The sequence below is a fragment of the Cryptomeria japonica genome, chromosome 2 (assembly GCF_030272615.1).
Source record: "Cryptomeria japonica chromosome 2, Sugi_1.0, whole genome shotgun sequence".
Lineage (NCBI taxonomy): Eukaryota > Viridiplantae > Streptophyta > Pinopsida > Cupressales > Cupressaceae > Cryptomeria > Cryptomeria japonica.
In genome coordinates, this window is record NC_081406.1 from 50,705,726 (window position 1) to 50,725,693 (window position 19,968).

General features: G+C 33.0%; 1 protein-coding gene across 2 annotated transcripts; it reads right to left on the bottom strand.

Annotated features, from left to right (window-relative positions):
• Positions 1–2,287: 2,287 nt before the first annotated feature.
• On the bottom strand, positions 2,288–5,968 carry LOC131046204 (large ribosomal subunit protein eL29y). Of its 2 annotated transcripts, none has more exons than XM_057979883.2 (3): positions 5,812–5,968; positions 2,753–2,857; positions 2,288–2,613 (listed from the first exon to the last, which is right to left on the bottom strand). In XM_057979883.2, the coding sequence occupies exons 2-3, from the start codon at positions 2,852–2,854 to the stop codon at positions 2,518–2,520; spliced, it is 198 nt and encodes a 65-aa protein (XP_057835866.1). In that variant the 5' UTR covers positions 2,855–2,857; positions 5,812–5,968; the 3' UTR covers positions 2,288–2,517. The 2 variants fall into 2 exon arrangements, with proteins under 2 accessions (XP_057835866.1, XP_057835867.1); XM_057979884.2 differs by having other exon boundaries at positions 5,762–5,947.
• Between the last annotated feature and the right edge of the window lie 14,000 nt (positions 5,969–19,968).

Here is a 19,968-nt window from a genome sequence, read left to right on the forward strand (position 1 = left end):
AGATTGGTGGGATTCGTGCAAAGAAGAGAGGCTCGGGCTTTTGAGGTTGGAAGTCATAATAGGATTTACAATGATACAAAACCTATTAGTGAATGTTTATTGTGATTAAATATACAAAATAGTATTCAAAAACGGTGAATAATTGATCATGTAAATCACATTGCCAATTCCTTGTTGTCCAGGAGAGCGCATCTCCATGAACTTTGTACGAGTATTACCCATGTCCCATATGTGGCATGACTACTTGTTTGTGATTGTAGAATAATTTACTAAGCTGTGCTTGTTCTTTGCAAACAGGACTCAAAGCATATAGAAGTGCTAGATTGTTTTTCTGCCCGTATATAAATTACCTTTATTTTCCTAGTTATATTAAAAAATAATCTTGAGAACTTTTTGGAACAACTAGTAAAAGATGGGAAATAATTGTTGAGGTGAAAGGTCCAATCTATAAATAGATGGTGCAAACCAACGTGGCTCATACAACATTGGATCACTTTCCATCAAAATATTGTTAGCAATTTCTAATAAAAATTCCCCATTCGAATCATGTACCTAATTTCTCACTCAGACAATTAACACACAGGAAAACAAAGCAGATTCAGAAGTTCACAAGACCAAAAGCCTCAAATAAGTGCTAGGCTGAACTTGACCTGCATCACGTTCAGAATGATTCAAACTTGAGCGCAAGATTTGATTGTGCTTAAAGTATCGCATAAGAATTGAGAAGCAAAAAAACTTACTCTAGACCCAGTTTATAATTGATTAAAATAAAGTATCTTTTGATCAAGAAACTTGCTCTAATACTAGCATCGAAGCTTTTCAATGTTCAAAGTTCCATCTTTGCCTTCTATTAAAGATTGTCCATCCAACTCTTCAATAGGACAAAAGCATATTTTTCATAAAGCAGATTACAGGAAACAGATTTTGATTTGAGAAAAAAAAATGGGCCAAAAGAAAGGTTTCAGAGTTATCTGACTAGTTTTACCAGATACAACCAAAAGCCTATGAATGTTCAGTTAAATTTAAAAATTAACCAAATAAACATATTATATGGAAAAGGGAAAAAACGTGCAAAGATAATAACTAAAAGACAAGGCAAATGAATTGTTTCCAATTAATAGGGTTATCTTGTTTTTGGATTCGAACAACACAAAACTGGGGAGGTAAGATGCCAATGGATAACTCTTGTAAAATTGGTTCTAGCATCACCACTGCAAATAAATTATTGAAAGCTTCTCGTTGACTGGGAATGAAACCAAGAATCATCATTTAAGCCAACAGTGCCCATTACTTGGAAGACTACAGACGAGCATTATAATAGTACAAAAAGTCACCCATGTTTTCCAAATCATTGGAAAACATCTCAACCCCAGCAGAAAACATATTACAGTTTCAACTTGCATTTTGGGATTCATCACAAGTATTAGGAGGTATACAGCTGACAACCATTTCTAAAAAATTAGGTGATCGTGATTGCCAAGCTGGTACTCTACACCTAAATTATTCCAAAAAATTAGGTAATCATGATTGCCAAGCTAGTACTCTACAACTAAAATATTCCAAAAAATTAGGTAATCATGATTGCCAAGCTATTACTCTACAAATAAAATATTTAAAAGGGATTTTCTTTTAAAAGACTTACATTATGACCATCTCCTTAATTTTCTCCAGGGACGATTGTGGTAGATACAAATTTGTCAAAACTCCTGTATGATATTTGCCTAATTAATACCTTTTTGCCACCATAAGTTGGTCAAACAAAGTTCATCTTGGCTCAAATTTCCATTTGTAACATCACATATTTTTGCCCTACAAGATTTCAATCAAATTACAGAAAGGGCAAAATCCAGAAATTGTGTACGTCTAAATTTAAGAATTACGAATCAATATCGCATTTCAAATTCTCTCCCCCATGGGTGTCATCTATGTGCAGTAACTGCAAACAGCTTTATCATTTTTTCTTATTAAGATCCCAGACCTAAACTTCAAAATTACAAAAAACCAATCCGAATGTGCTCACTGTTTTGAGAGTACATTTCTAATGAACACTTCACTATATGGAGTTATGTGATATATGTGTTTTAAAACCAGATGCTGAATTCAACCTAAAATAAACAATTCCAAAGAACACTTCTCTATAAGGTGTTATGTAATATATGTGTTTTAAAACCAAATGCTAAATTCAACCAAAAATAAATAAACTAGCTAGCAAACTGCTCCAAATACGTATGGCCACTGTCTATCAAACCTTATCAAAGTTTCAAGCGAAGGGCAAAAACCCCAGATATGAAAAGACAACCAGCTAGATAGCATGCAAATTAAATAAGTGCCATTGAACATCAAACTTCGTCACAATTGAAGTTGTATAATAGCAGCCCCACAATTGAAGTTTGTCATATACTCCAAATTGAAAATAAAACTACTTAATGGAATATGTAAAATAGTTTGAACCTATGCTGAGATGAAACATGTTTCAGTCAAAATAATTTTCAGACACATTTGTTTGAAGAACTTAATCTACTGCTCTTCTTCAGAACCTGAGCCAGCGCCAGCTCCATTGGGCTTGTTATGCTTCCTAGCATACCTCTGATTCCTTAAAAATTTGGGGTCCATCTACAACAAAATATAACTTGACTAAATAAGCAAACCTTTTTTTAATAATTAATTCAACCAAAATATATAACAGCGCCTGCAATAAATACAAGAAGCACCATTACAGGACTTCCGTGAACATGCAAAATAAACACAATACCCCTTTTCTTGAAGTATATCTTTGCTTCTTTGGTTTCTTAATGCCATTCTTGTGAGCCTTGTATGACTGATTGTGGGCTGTGTGATTCTTTGACTTGGCCATCTCCTGCAATGATCAACTCTTCTTAATCTCAAAGTAAAATAGACTAAATGATATAGTAAGACAACCAAATTTCAAAATAACAATTTAAACTTGCATGCCAAACAATTCCTCTAAACTTTGACATAGAACTTACAAGACACGTGATGGATCATCAAAAAATGCCACAGTTAGTTTGTTGTCTAACATCATTGCTTGTACTCAATTGACATTGTGATTAGCATATACTTTGGTAAAAACAGAGTTGCCATGTTGAACTCTTAGCTATGGATTTCTCTAATATGTATGTCATTCAAAGGAGTTACTGTTACTCATGATATGAAATCATTGAATTTAATTAGTTCAAGATGAGATTGCAATGGACATACTACATTTGTTATATTGACATCCAATTAGATTTAAAATAGCTAGTGCAATTAAGTGAGAAAACAAGTCTCTAGTTGTACGGCAGGAATGCATTATAGTTGTTGTATCCAAATAGATTATAAATAGCTAATACAATGAGTTTTAATGAAGAAAAATGGGTGCATAGCTAGAGTTCATGTGCATCTTGAGAAATGGAGAAGGAATCTGTAAAGTGGAGGCACAAGTTCAGCTAAAGCAAGGAAAATCTTGTGAATAAACCAACCATGAACATAGCATCATTGCATTTACACAGTATCGTAAATGTACAAATGGAATTCAAACTTTTAATCACCTGGGTTAAAAATTCTAATTGTAAGAACAGAGACAAAAATAATAATTTTGATATTTCGTGTCAAATACAGAGGCATATAGATAAGAAATTTGGCATTATGCAGTATATGAAATTTTATTAATTAGGTCTTATTAAAAATCTATTTGTGTCTCACCTAAAATGGTTTACAAACAAACAGATGGCCCTCAAATAGTAGGCCATTTGGTCATGAAGCATGGACTACCATTTAGGAACCATGTCTTAACTTTTTACTTATATTCAAAGAAGAACACTCATTGTGGTTTCAAACTCGACTTTCTAAAAGAAACCTATTCAAAAGCAAATCTTAAAGAAAAAATATAAAACCCAGACCAAAACTATTTGGTTGCCTTTGCTCTATTTTTTAGTGAGAAACATGGACCAAAAAATGTCCACTAAAAAAAAGCCACTTTTGTACAACTCTGAAAACAGCACAGCAAATGCACCAGTTCATGCTTACTGAGGATTAAGCAAGGCTTTTTCAAGTGAAAGAGCTACTACGAGGCACATAAACATAACAAGACTAGCCTACAATGTAGACAGTTAAATGCGTTGAAAACCAAATATTATAGGAAATTTATTCAAACAACATAATTCCCACGGTTGCCTCCTCAGATCCATTTGAGCAACGAAACTGCTACCTGTGTTATCCTTACTTTCTTCAATACAACTGTACTACTCAAAAAAAAGCTCACTCTTGAAACCTTGACAAATTTGTCTATCAAGATGATGTCAGACTGCTAAGAATGAAAAAACAGAGCATGTGTTTAATAATTACTTGATTTTCGAGTTAGGGATAAATTAAACCTTCCCAGCAATTTCACTCACATTACTTTGCTCAGTCCACACTAAATACAATCACTGAAAAGCTAAACCAACACACTTGACAACCCTCTCTATCATTATGTATTTTGTTTTGATAACACAGGGATACTGGTATTTCGGAATCAAAGAAAAAAAATGTCAGGAGAGTCGTCTAGTTTGCATTGGTCAAAATACAGGATGATATAATAGGCATTTAGATAAGAGGAACTAAATTTCTGCTACAAATAGCTCACAAGATCTATAGGAAACTTTAGAAAAGTGCATAGTACAGGCAGGAATGACAACCTATGTTGACAGAAAAAGCCTTACAATAAACTTCATGTGGGAAGTGTGGGAAGAGTTAATTGGTAGTATAAGCTATGGAAGTGACAATGAAATTTAAAAATCTAAAGAATCAATACAGACAATATTTAACAAGCTTCCAAACAATTGAAATCCTGAAAACGTCTGTGAAAGTGGCCAGTCCCTAAAAAGCTTACAAAAACCTCCCTAACTGAAGACCATTGTGAAAGATCATAAATTACAATATGCAAAAGTTATCTAGATCGTAAGTCTTAGCATGCCAGAAAACCTCTGCTATAAAAGAGACTACTTCAATAATCTTATACCACGGTCCTAAAAATTTAAACATAAAGCAGCTTATGATTTTAGCATTTACAAATGAGTTAACAATACGTTTCATTGTGTGTCGGATTAAGCCAGCAGGATGATCGAAAGTGATAAAAACAAGTGGTCCCTAGGCTCACATTCCACGTGAAAAGATAACTAAGTGTTAAAATTGGGTACTATACATTACGAAAATGATAGGTGCCGAAAAAAATAAGCTTTCAATCAAGCGTAATCAAGACAAAAATTGCCCAACAAAAAAGAAACTTACCAAATGGAACAAAAAGGTTAGCCTTCCATCTAGATTAACACCCTTTTAGCTGCACCTACAATCTTAAGCATAATCCCAAGACAAGCAAAACCCTAGAACATAAGGCATGAGTGAAGAATTTTCCTGAAATGCCTGAGAAATATTTAAACCCTGCCAAACAACCCAGTGCTTTGCCATTATCTTAAAAAAAGAAAGCACCAACAATCAGACGCCCTTAAACTCAATACTGTGATTGTAATCGATTTATGTTCAAACTGTAACAACCTAAAACAGTGTGACAATTTCAAAAAAAATAATAAAAAAATCACTAAATAGTGAAAACCTTCTTAAAATCCACCAAGACAAAGAATCTTGAATACAAACATAATTTTTTTTCACAGAATTAAGCATACTCAACGGCCGCTTCAAGCAGCCAAATCGATAATCAAAAGCAATAAAAACACAACAGTCATCCTAAAACTTAGATCTACGCTAGGCGCATCAGACAATTTACCTATTGAGCAAATGAATCTATAGAAAAAGCAGGCTTGGAGACGGACTTACTTTGTTCAGCTGCAATCACTCGGCTAAGCTTGCTCCTTCGACCACCAATAACAACAAAAGAAAGAGCGTATGAAGTATATGAAACCCTAAAAATCGACTTTAAAACCCTAATCCTTCTAAACTCATTCGACCGTATGTACGTACGATTATATCATGCCAGTTTTAATGCATCTCGGTGAAAATCTAATATGGATCATTGTGCATAAACCTAGTAAAAACTTGTTATTTATTTATTTATTAGTTAGTTTGTTTGTTTATTTACTTTTTTTTTATTGTGAAATTTGCATAATTATTATGTTAATTTTCATTTTGTTTTGGGTTGATTTTGATGAAACTTTTTGATATAATTATTTATTGAAAGGGAGCCAGTTTTTGTGTTATTTTCGTATTAGTCATTTTTATACACATGTTCACATATTTATCATTTATTAGTTATTTATTGTACTATGTTTGTATCTATTTTCATATATTCAATTCATGTCTTTACTCTTATCATTTCCTAACTTGATTCACTACCACACAACTTTAGGTTCAACATTGTTCAATCTCAAAACACACAAAATTAAACATAAAATTCAAAAGTTCAAATTTAAGTTCTAACTTTCTAACCCCTTTTCACTATATTGTTAGCGAAATTTACAAACATTTTTGCAACTTTATTGTTATGTCTTGATAGTTGAAGACAATCATTTGTGCAATCAATTGAGATAGTTAAATATTTCATGATATTTCTTGTAAATAAATGCAAAAAAATATAAAATGGCATATCACTTCGAGAGGGTGACCTCCTTTAATCTAATAATATTGTATGAATTCAATATTTAATAATATGATAATTTGGGAGAAATCTCTCCCCTTATCTAGAGGCTTGCCTATATAGGGACATACCCCTTGGTCCTATTTAAGATTATTTAAAGTACTAACTAAAACTAATGTTATGTTTAAGTATACCACAAGTGCTTATCCTATTATACTTAGGAAAATATAATATATACTTAGGAATGTGTGATAGTAGGGTCATAACATTAGATGGAATATTAGGGACCTAATATAATACATGAATAAAAATGTATGGTTTAACAACGAGTAATCACTATAAAAACATTTGGATTTGGATCTTAAAAAGATCACGTTTCCATGAAAATTGCATAATTCATTTGCACATTTGTGAAAAGAAGTTATGGTAGTGGAACAAATTCCTACACCGACCTTGAAAAAAGGATTATGCAAAACTTTTGGGGTCTTTACAATAGTTACAAAAATTAAACAACAATAACACAAATAACATCCATACCACAACACAGTGATTTATGTAGGGCAAAACCCTTTTGAGAGAAAAACCCACACTCCAAAAGTCACCCAATTTATTATTCAAAAATCAACAACAAATTACAACATACTTGCAAAGGAAGCTTCTCATAGGAGTAACACCAACGGAGATTCAGACACAACTCAACAAGTATCAAACTCTCAAAATGCATCCAATAATAGTCATAATACAATGACCTTTTAAAATAGGGTTACATTATGAGGTAAACAAAGTACAAATAATATCCACTATTCAATAGTAATAAATTATACATTGTTTATGTGCATTATACATAAACTGTGTCTTTTGAGGGTACTACCCTCAAACCCTTGTCAGAGTGTGTAGCCCCCAAACCCTCGTCAAGGGGGCCATCCCCCATGAACCTTGTAAGGGGGTACCCCCTTGCAACCCTCTCCACTGATTTATCAACAATAAACTTTTATAATTGTAAGGTTGAGACACCATGTTCCCAATAGTCGCCCATTTTTTGAACACCATACAAGAGCAACTAGAGTAAGTAACAACATCATGTTTTAATTACTAGGGGTCAAGAGACCAAGATAATTTTAACACCATCTAAATTTCTTTGTGCTTGCATCCTTAGTTAAAGAATTTGCAACATTCATCAAAGTCTCTATCTTAACCACCTTCACCCTATCATCCTCAACTTTATCTCTAACAAAATGGTATTGTACATCAATGTGCTTGATCTTGACATGAAATGTTGGTTTCTTAACTAGGCAAATTGCACTCTAGTTGTTATAATGAATTGTCACTAAATCTTGTTTTATTCTAAAATCAAAACTCAATCTCTTAAGCCAAATAACTTCTTTACAAACATGAGTAGCTACCATATACTTGTCTTTTGTAGTGGACAAAACAACAACAACCTACCAAATACTCATCCAACTGATTGCACCACCAAATAAAGTAAACACATAAGCATTAGTGAATCTTTTGCTATCAACATCACCTATCCAATCTAAATCTGCATAACCATGAATATCAAGGGAAACCTCTTCTCCTGTAAAATTACCATGATAATACAAAGAATACTTTCATGTACCCTTCAAATATTTGAAGACTTGTTTAATTGCATCCTAGTGAACTCTATTAGGATTAAACATGAATTTGAGAAAAAGAGCTCTCACTACATGGGCAATGTTTGATCTAGTGTAGACCATGGCATACATCACACTTCCAACTACACTATGATAAGGTGCTTTACTCGTGTCTTCCATCTCCAATGGGGATGTACAATAATCTAGAGAAAATAAATGAATTCCAACTATAAAAGGAACACATAATTATTTGCAAATCCTACATGTTAAACCTCTATAAAACTAAATTCGCATACTCTGGCTTTGTCGTAGCTTTTTGTTCACTATCTCTTTTAATTTCCTTCCCAAGAAAGTGCTTAGTTGCACCAAATATTTCATTTCAAATTTAGTTACAAGACCAAGCTTTAGTTTTGAAAGCATACCTTTCCCTTTATTAATGAATAACATATCATCAACATATAATGTAATAAATATGAAACTATCACCACTGATTTTATAAACATAGTGATTTGATTTAGAATGCTTAAATTCCAATATCAACACATATGTTCAAATATTTGGTGCCACATCCTAGGATGATTTTTGAGGTCATATAAAGATTTCTTTAATCTACATACAAATTTACTTTTACCTTTCACCATGCAGTGCTTTGGTTGTGTCATATAAATATCCTCCTTCAGATCACCATGAAGGAAAGTCATTTTCACATCCATCTTTTCAACCTTTAAATCACAATTAGTAGCAATAAAAAGCAAAACTCCAATGGATGACATTTTTGCGACATGAGAGAATATCTCACCATAATCAACACTCTCAATCTAAGAGTACCCTTTTGCAACCAACCTCGTGTTATACTTCTCAATACCTCCACCTGAACCAATATTTTTCTTGAACACCCATTTTCAACCAACAAGTTTTTCAACTTTGAATAATTGTAATAGATCTCATGTATCATTGTTTTTAATATACCATTTCTTCATCCATAACATTTTTTTGATATTTTGCATCATTCATGCCTAATGCTTCTTCTATGAATCTTGGTTCATCCATGTTAGAATTTAAAAAAAAGACATCTTTAATCATCAGTTGAATACCTTTGAAGTGGTTATCTATATCTTGTAGATCTTTGAACAATATGAGTTGGAGGTTCTTCATCCTTTTCTTAAGATTTAGAGCTAGATGAGCTCTCCTCAACTTCTTGTCTATCTAGGGACCTGAATTCAACTTTCTCAAGTGTAGAAGGAAGTTGAGTCATATCTTCCTGTTTAATTTGATCTCGCTGGAATGTAACCAAAGAGGTTTGCTTTCTCTAAAACTAACATTTCTACTATATATTACCTTTTGTGCAATAGGATCCCAAAGTTTGCATCCTTTCACACCATGGTTGTACCCAGTAATGTTATGTTTCACAACCTTGTTCTCCAAATTTGTTCACTTATCCTTTGTGTTGGAAATGTTGTCATTGATGTCAAAGTTGTGAAAATGAAGTTGTCATTGATCTTAAAGTGAATAGTTGAGATTATCGCTGATGTCAAACAAAAATGAATATCACAATGACTTAATTTATAACAATGATAAGCCACATGTTATATACAATAACATTAATAGATTAAATGGCAACCACTGTAATTGTAGATCAAAAAGAAGTAAATTGATCACAATAAAATATTTATTCAAATTGGTCGTTGTTAAAGATATATAAGCAAGTTTAATGGCAAGATTGATGCATATGGGTGAGATTATTTGTGAGATTATGATCATTGGTTCAAGAAGGAATTCCATGTTATTTTCCACTAATGTAAAGAGCAAGGGAATTGCTAATAAGGATTTGAAAGTATGGAGGCCAAAGACCAAGAAAAACAAGTGAATGTTGTCATGAAAAAGGCAAATTATATCTAATGATTTATGAGTCCAAACCTCTAAGAAATTTTCACCCCATGTTCATGTTTAAAATATAAACAAAATAAATTTGTTTGTCTATTTTATGAGGGTCTATCCCTCGTGCTTAGCACCCCAATTTGTGCCTTAAAAGAACTGCAAATAAATTATTTATGGGGCCCACCCCCTTATGCTAGATAGAGCCCCCCAACTAAAAGACAAATCATCTTACTTGCGAGAATAATAAGGCATCGATTAGTGTAAAGGTTACAAGGCAACAATTAGTGAGAAGAAGATAGTGATTGCTAAAGAAAATAAAGAGCAATATTTTAATGTTTTAAAAAATATTAATATTTGAGTAGCATCAATCAACATTAAGGAGTGGCAATAATAAGTCATGTCCTTTGGAAAAGGTTGTCTTCGTTCTAAGGGATGTCTCCCTTCAAGTAATGGTGCAAAGATATAAATCATATAGAAGTGGGAATAGAAGAAAGTGTGTAGAGTATTGAAAGATAAAATTTATATACCCTAATAGAGATAGCAGATTTGAAAAGGATTAGCACTCTAAGAAATGTTATTAAAGGATGCTATTAATTGTAAAGGACATCTCCCTTGGCAAAGATCACCTCCCTTAAAGCAATTCATCCCTTTTTGGAAGAGGTATGAAGAGGTATTTAAAGGCATAAAGAGAAAGGTTTAAAGAATATGAAATACAATAATATATCATTCTAAGAAGAGGAGATCTAGAGCAATATAAAGCAGAAATACAAGTAAAAGAATAAGAGTATATTTGTAAAGAAGACATGAAGAGTATCGCAAAAAGTTGGAGCAAATTTATATAAAGATTATTGTACATTTAAAAGAAGAATATATGTATATTCATGAAGATTTTATGGTCACATCTATGAAAAATTCATGAGCAAATTTTTTGGAAATTGTGAGTAAGTTTATGAAGACTTATTAATAAATTTTAGGAGGATTATTTGTGAGACATATTTTGTGAAGGGAAATTGTATAACACTTGGAGAGATTGAATTGTTTATCATCCATTGTAGAAGCTACATCTAAGAAGATGGAGCCTTGTTTTGGAAGTTTGTGCTTCCTAAAGGAGAAATTGGTATTTCTCACCAAGTTGGTGCTTAGTTGTGAGGTTTGTGCCTACGAATTGTGGGGGACTAGTGCCTCTTGTGGGTTGGTGCTTACAAAGGCTATAAAAGGATATTTATATAAGCAATATTTTGTCATCCTTTTCTCCCATGAGGGTTTCCACGTAAAATCGTGTGTTCTACTTATGTTGCATGATTATTTCATCTTATGTTATTAATGTAATGCAATTGATGGTTTTCTTTTTGTTAAGTTAAAAGGTGGAAAATTATATTTACTGATTCACTCCCCCCCTCCCTCTTAGCATATTCGTGTGCTCTTAAGTTGGTATCAAAGTCAAATAATTCAAAAAATTCTACCCGCTTAAAGGTAGATTGTGAGAGCACCCGGGACCAAAAGAAAAGAAAATGGGGGAAAAGGAAATACTAAATATAACGTTGATCAACAATCACTAAAATCAAATACAAGCAATGAGAGAGAAGCAAGTAAAAGTGATTAGGTGTCAAATGGAACACACTTTGCAACAAAATATGATATCTTTAAAAGAGAAAACCATCTCGTGGGTAAAAGAAAAGCAGAGACAAACTTAGAAGAGGAGTCAAAAGAATCTGTTGAGAATGTTGATATGAACCTAGTTGAATAATATAATGAAGATGAAGGAGTACTTGATTTGGAAGAAGAAATTTGGCATGCTATAGATGAGATCGAGAGGCTTCAAAACAAGAACAAAAGATTAGAGTTGCAATTTCAAGAGTCAAATAAATATAGCATAGAGTTAATACGAGCCTTAAAGAATCTCATAATATAATTGTTTAGATAAAAATATAGTTTCAAGAAGAGTGTAAATCAAAGGCCATAACTCTTGAATAATCTAAAAAGATGCTCATTGATTTAAAAGTTCAAATTGAAGAAGAAATTAGATCTCAATTAAAGATGGAGGAAGAAAATTGTGAAAGACTAGAGTGAGAAATTATTTATAAGAGGAAGGAATTGGAGAAGACAACCACCAAGTTAAACCGAAGCCTTGAGTTTGAAAAGAACACTAGGATCCTAGATGAAATCATTAATGGACAAAGATCACCATCAAATGAAATAGAACCTGGTTACAAGGAAAACCAAAAGTCAAATGAGGAAGAGTACAAATAGTCATCAAAAAAGACAAATGAAGAAAAGACAAAGAGTTATGCTAATGCACTTAAAAATCAAGTACTCGTCTACAAGACAAATTCAAAAGATCTCATCCTCTGAGATACACACACATATGTAGATTAAAGAGTACTTATTACGGCTATTGCTACTCATGCAATCATTTTAGACATAAGGAAAGAAAGTGTGGAACACAAGTGAGATATAATAATTGATGGAACATAAATCAGAATCACAATGTGTGGAAAGGTAGAAATTATATAATTAATATGTTCCTCTAGTGAATTATAATGTTATATGCCACTAGTCCAACAACTACGAACATATAGCATGCAATTTCATAAGTTGTTTTATGAAACATTCAAGACAAGACAAGAAGATAAACACACTTGGCAAGCATAAGAAAAAAGCTATAAAAGTTTGGAAGAGGAAGCTAAAGAAAGAGAAGGAGAAACCTATACAAGTACAAAATTCATAAACGCACAAGAGATATCTCTTAGCTCATAAGGAGAAACACAATTTCAGGGGAAGCTTAGTGTGGCATTATCTTTTAGCCCCATGCAAAAGATAACTCAAGATAAAGTATCACACAACTTGAAGAGAAGAATCCACTTGTGTAATGCATTAGTATCAAAGAAAAGTAATGAGTTGGTATCTATAGAATTTTTGGATATGTTAAAGATCCTAGATGATGAAATATTGCATACCTTTAACTCATTCACATGAAGATAGTGTTTACAAGTGTCTCCATGAGTTTGGAAATTTGGGAATACAAGGAGTTGATGCTATTGATGTTGAGAAGAAGAAGTTATCGTGCAAGGGATGGCAAAGAGCAGATAAAGTAATCATTAAGTTGTGGCAATCAGAAAACTTGAGAAGGCGAGAACACTAGATCACAAAGATAATCTTTAGCAATTGTCAGGGAAGGAAGAGTTGAAGATGCATAAAAGAGTAATGGAATAGCTAAACAAGTTTGTAGCTTGTTAAATTCGAGGAGATGATCCAAATTCTCTTGGATAGCCATAGAGGAAGCATGTCACCCAAAAAACATGGAAACAAAGGGTGGAGAGTTGGAGAAAGAGGAATATTAGAGCAAGGGGGAGCATTGGAGAATATTTAATAGAGGGAGAAGTATATCCCTGTTACATTGGATGCAAATATTATAGAATGTTATTAGATGTTTCCCATTATCCATTTGTGTCCTAGATGTTTCATGAATTCCCCTTTGTCATTGATGTTAAAGGGGGAGAAATATATGATGGGGGAGAGTTGGGGAAAGAATTATGATATTACATAATATGGGGGAGAGTTTCATTGAATATTTCTAATTAAGGTTGACATCAATGACAGAGGGGGAGATTGTTGGAAATATTATCATTGATGTAGAAGGTGTGAAGATGAAGTTATAATTGATATTAAAGTGAATAGTCAAGATTATCATCAATGTCAAAGGGAAATGAATATCACAATGACTTAATGCATGTCAATGATAAGCCAGGTGTTACATACAATAACATTAATAGATTGAATGAAAAATATTACAATTGCTAGTGAAAAAGAAGTATACTAATCACAACAAAATATATATTCAAATTTATCATTGTCAAAGACGTATAAGTGAGTTTTGTGGCAAGATTGATGTGTATGGGTGAGATTACCACCATTGGATCAAGAAGGAATTCCATATTATTTTCCACTAATGTCAAGACCAACTAGATTTCTAATAAGGATTTGAAAGTATCAAGGTCAAAGGCTGAGAAAGACAAGCGAGTGTTGCTATGAAAAATGCAAATAATATTTAGTGATTTATGAGTGCAACTCTCTATGAAATTGTCGCCCCATGTTCATGTTAAAAATATATATATAATAATTTGTTTGTTTGTTTTATGATGGTCTACCCTAGTGCTTGGCACCCCACTTTGTGCCTTAAAAGAGTTGCAAATAAATTATTTATGGGGCCCACCTCCCAATGCTAGAGCCCCCCCACTAAAACAAAAACCATCTTACTTAAAAGATAACAAGGCAACAATTAGTGAAAAGGCTATAAGGCAACGATTAGTGAAAAGAAGAGAGTGATTTCTAAAGAAAAAAATAAAGAGCAAATTTTTAATGTTTTAAAGAACAATGATCAATATTTGAGTGCCATCGATCAACATTAAGGAGTGCCAATAATAATTTATATCATTTGGAAAAGGTTGTCTTCATTCTAAGAGATGTTTCCCTTCAAGCAAAGGCATAAAGATATAAATCATATACAAGTAGGAATAGAAGAAAGTGTGTGGAGCGTTAAATGTAAAAAATACATATACCCCAATAAAGATAGCAGATTTGAAAATAATTAGCACTAAAGTCTAATAAATGTTAGTAAAGGATGTTATTAATTTTAAAATGCACCTCCCTTGGCAAAGGTCACCTCCCTTAAAGCAAGTCATCCCTCTTTGGAAGAGGTGTGAAGAAGTATTTGTTGCAAGGTTGATAAGATTGAGCTACTCATGTGTTGTCATTGATGTCAACATGCCTTGGTTCTCATTAGTGACTGGTTAGTATAAGTGATGTTGAGTTCTCTGTGTAGTTGTGTTGTGAGATTTGCTTTGCATATCTTCTATATTGTACATCTATTCATGCAATTTGGATATATTTTTAAGCAATGTTTAGAGATGTTATACTCTGTATTTGGTGCTCTAGATTGTTGTGATAAGGAAGTTGTGTTTACCAGTATGTTTGACAGTGTTTCCATATGAAATGCATGCTCTGCATTTCTCTGCATTATGGTTTCTAGTGTTGCGGTTTTGGAGTTAAGTTGGTAATGTTCTTAGCTTCATTATATTCAGCTGGCACGTGTTCTTGGGCTTCAAAAGCATGGTTTCAAAGTTTGATGGTGTCTACTCTAGGTTTGGTTGACCTCGAGTGTTTACACTTCATATTATTGCTCCAATGATTATGGATCGTTTTATAATGCATTTGATGTTTATTTTGGTTCTAGTTAAGATTTGTTGTGGTCCACCTTACATTCTTTTCTACTGTAATAATGTTTAGCACCGACCTAATTTGAATTGTGTTCAGTTGAGATGCTTAGCCAACCTTGGGAGACTTTTCATATGTGAGGATGATATAAATAGAGGTGTGTGTATGGATGTATGAGTATGTGAGAGAAAGTGGAATGCAATGAAGGTTTGGGAAAGAGGATCTATCTCCCTGATTGTTTGATGATCAGTGTTTGAGTTGGTGAAAAGTGTTGAGTAGTGTGAACTTTCATGTGCTAGCTATCAACACCAATGAGCTAAAGGTATCTACAGATCTTAGTTGTAGAGGTGCATCAGTGGTGGAGTCTTTCTCTTTTACTCTTCTTCATTTTTGTAGTGAGCCCTCTGATAGTGAGTCTCTCTTTCTTTCTCTCAGACAGTGAGCCTTTCTTTGTAAAAATCACCTTAACCAATGTCACCCTAACAGGTGCTCATATATTGAGAATTGCATTCTCTATAGTTTTTCCCTTGATAGGGTTTTCCACGTAAAATCTGGTTTTTCATTATGTATGGTGTGCTCTAGTTTTCATGCTCACATCTTTATGTGGATTATGTGTTAAAGTTAAGTTGTTGCCGATCTAATTTAAGGAACAAACTTAAGATTTCATAAAATTGATTCACCCCTCCCCTCTTAGTTGTCTTGTGCATTAGAATATAAGTATAATAGTTGAAGAGATTTTTTGCTTATCATCCATTGTAGAAGCAACGTCTAAGAAGGAGGAACCTTGTTTTGGAATTTGGTACTTTCTAAAGGAGAGATTGATGTTTTAGACTAAGTTGGTGCTTAGTTGTGGGGGTTGGTGTCTAATATGGGTTGGTGCCCAAAAAGTTTTATAAGAAGAGATTTATATGCAATGCTTTGTCATGGTTTTCTCGCGTAAGGGTTTCCATGTTATATCACGTGTTTTAATTATATTGCATGATCATTGCATCTTATGTTATTGATATAATGAAATTGATGGTTTTGTGCTTGTTAAGTTAAAAAGTAGAAACTTGTATTTACTGACTCACCCCCTTCTTAGTATATTTTTGTGCTATTCACTTTGCCACATATGCATATGCCTCATAAACAAAAAATCTAAGATGTCTCGATTAAGGCTCGTGACCTGACCACCTCTATAAGAATGTTATCAACAAGAGCTAATGTCGGAGACCTATTAATTAAGTACCAAACATTGGAAACATACTCCTAGCCTTCTCCATCAACGTCATGTTCATTCTTTATGCAACTCCATTATGTTGTAGAGAATACAAATTTGTCTTCTATGTATGAATGCCACAATCTGTAAAGACTCAAATTTTTATAAATAATAAATATTAAAATTTCTCACAATTTCCATAATTAATATTAAAATTGAATAATTCCAAGATAATACATCAAAGTTAAAGATACAATATTTTCTACACTCAAGATTTAATACAAATGTGAGACCATACTAGTCGATTACAATACAAGTGACCCATAAGGTCAATATTACATCATTTACAAAATGATCATCGAGTCGATAAAACATGGATGACAAATGTAAAGATACCATAGAAGTTGGTATCCATGCATTGCAAACTCCTCTCCATCTGCTCCTATGAGACGAACATGTAGTCCGGGTGGACTAGCCATGAAGCAATTGCTTCCTCGATTCTCTTCGATTACAAAGAGCTCCTAACCCTTGCACGAGGCTCCTAGAAAACTGGAACTGATGGGCAAGATGGAATCCCAATGCAACATGAAAATATCTAATATATCACATAGCTCATGTAGTCCCAATTCTTGTGATATGGTAGGGACTAATGAATGAAAACCAACTAGTATCAAAATGATTTTAAAAATACTTTGGCCAAAGTTTTATGTCGACTACCGATAGGCAAATCAGGTGGTGAGATTTACCCTTCCCCGTGTTTCCATATTCAACATTTGTGCATAAATTTCTTTACATAATTCCACTTGAATCAAAATAAAAACTACCATTCACAGTAATCCCTCAATTATGGAATGGTTGTCATTCTATAGTGGGTGGTTGTTTGAAAATGTTTCCCATTGGTTTAATTATAAATCTCTATAGTATCTTCCAGTTAAAACCATCATAATTGATTTTTAACAACTTGTTAACTTATTTACCAAATTCAAACAATAAGTAAAAGAAAACATGAAATTCTGAGTTATGAATTAAATCATTTATATATCCACAACAAGGAATATACTTAATGATTGTTTCCTTGATTTCTAATAACACGAACTCTTATTCCACAAAATAAATCAATGATTAGTAAATAATATTTTCAACAAGAATATGATCAATTATATTATAACCTCTATCAATTCTTTAATAGAAGGATAATATATATATATATATATATATATATATATATATATATATATATATATATATATAATATTGAGATACTTACACTCTTGTACTTCAATTTAATATTTGCATTCACTAGCATTGTACAATATATAGCCTAAAGGGAGTTCATGGGGGTTGAACTCCTAACCTACCAAACATGACACAATGCCTTAACCACTGCAACAAATGTGTTGTGCCAACTAATAGACACTATTATCCATTATGAATGGTGTTGGTTAGAGATGTCATCATGTGAAAGCTTGCATTGTTGGGATAATAGTAAAAAACAACACCAACAAAATAGATTCAAACAATTTAAGGAAGCACATGAAGATTTGGAAAAGTTGAAAGAAGGCAAGGAATTTCATAAGAATTTGTTGTTATGAAGAGTGTTGCAACTAGGAATGATCACTCGAAGATTTCAGAAATTCAATCATTAATTCAAAGAGTGGTATGGGTTTAGTCTGATGGTGATCTCCAAATGACTTAGTTCCAATCAATTGCCTATAATGAAAGGTAAACAAAAACAACCATGCATTTGAAGGATATGTAATTGGAAACTTTGCCAGCATCTTCAACTACAGTCGAATAAGTAAGTGATAGACAAACTAGGGGCTTCTGTTCTTTTATGAAGACATAATGTATTACAACTGAATTAGAAGATTTTGAACTCAAATTTTAATTGTGAATGACAAAAATGGGGTGAGGATGATTAACAAAAAATGATCTGTGGAATTTATATACGCATAAGAATTGACAAAATCAACTTTAGGAATGGAAACAAGTTAATATCACATTGTAAGAAAAGTTCAAGTGTATGGTCAATTTTGTAATGAAAGCGGTTTCTAATGAACAAAATACAATCTACACATGGAGCTTAATACTAAAAGAGTAATGAAAAATTGGTCTCAACATCTACCTATAGGTACGACACTTCATTTACATAAGGGGGTCATCACTGAAATAATATCACTAACACCATGGATGCACTGTCATAGTTACAATAGTTGTTGAAAAAGAAAATATGAATGACACATAAAAATTGGAAAGCTTAGATTTCTCAAACAATTTTGATTGTCAAATTGTTTTTGTTGTTTTCTCCTACTAAGTGCTTCATGATGTTTGGTTTCATTACTCAACCAATGATAAGTCAAAATAGAAATTTGACATTACTCAGATTAAGAACATGTTGCCCAAACTTGCTAAGCAAAGAGCTCATAACAATGGGGATACCAAGATACACAAAATGAAGAGTACCAATCTAGAATCTAAGGATCCAAGCAATCCTAGGCTGAACATGCTAAGGAGTATTAAAGAAGAATATGGATGAGTTGTCCTTGTTAATACTTCACCCTAATGTGACTAGGTAAATATCCAAAGACCTTCTTAGATTGACTGCCTTTTTAGCTCTTGCTAAACTCATCAAAGCGATTTCAACCACAAACTATAAGCGAGAGTGGTTAATCCATTACCCTAGTTCTATCCTTGAGTTAACCCTTGCCTTGCATGAGACTTAATAAATCTCCCCAAGCCTTCAACCATTAAAATAAATAAATAAGGTGAAAGAGGATCCCCTTGGCGAAGACCCCAAAAAGCTTAGAGGATTCGCTATTAACGAGAACAGAGAAAGAGAGGGGGGTGACACAACTCATGACCCACTTGATCCACTTTCTTCCAAATCCAAAAGCCTCCAAAATCTTGTGCAAAAAATCCCAATTGACATGGTCATAAGCTTTAGCCATGTCAAGCTTCATAAACATAGACTTCTCTATGGAGGTTGTCATGGAATGAATATCCTAAGTAACAACAACAACCCCATCCAAAATTTGTCTACCACCAACAAAAACCCCTTTTTCCTTCAAAATTAAAAAATTGAGTCACGACTTTAGTCTCTCAACAGTCAACATAGTAATAACACTACACAAGGATATATGTCTCAAGAGGTCCAAAGAATCTCCTCCTTCTCTTTTTGGAATAATAGCAAGAAAAATAGCATGCATAGCTCTTACCATCTAATTACTCCTTTGAGATTCCAAAACCACTACCCGAAGGTCCAAATTGAGAATATTTAAAACCTTCTAGTAAAAATCTATTGGAAAACCATGAGGTCCAAGGGATTTCTCTTTCTTCATCGAGAACACAATCCCCTTTAATTCATCTAAGGTGATAGATTCGTTCAACAAATCATTCATCCAATTAGAGACCATTGAGGGAATGCACTCCAAAATAAGATCCTTTTCCTCCTTTACCAAAGTGGTATCCTCGGTAAACAAAGAGGAATAGTAATGAAT

Bases quoted from the DNA above. Each gene is read 5' to 3' on its own strand.
- LOC131046204 (XM_057979883.2), bottom strand. From the start codon at position 2,854: ATGGCCAAGTCAAAGAATCACACAGCCCACAATCAGTCATACAAGGCT. The intron at 2,614-2,752 runs GTATTGTGTTTA...ATTTTGTTGTAG, and splicing joins GATATACTTCAAGAAAAGGG to ATGGACCCCAAATTTTTAAG.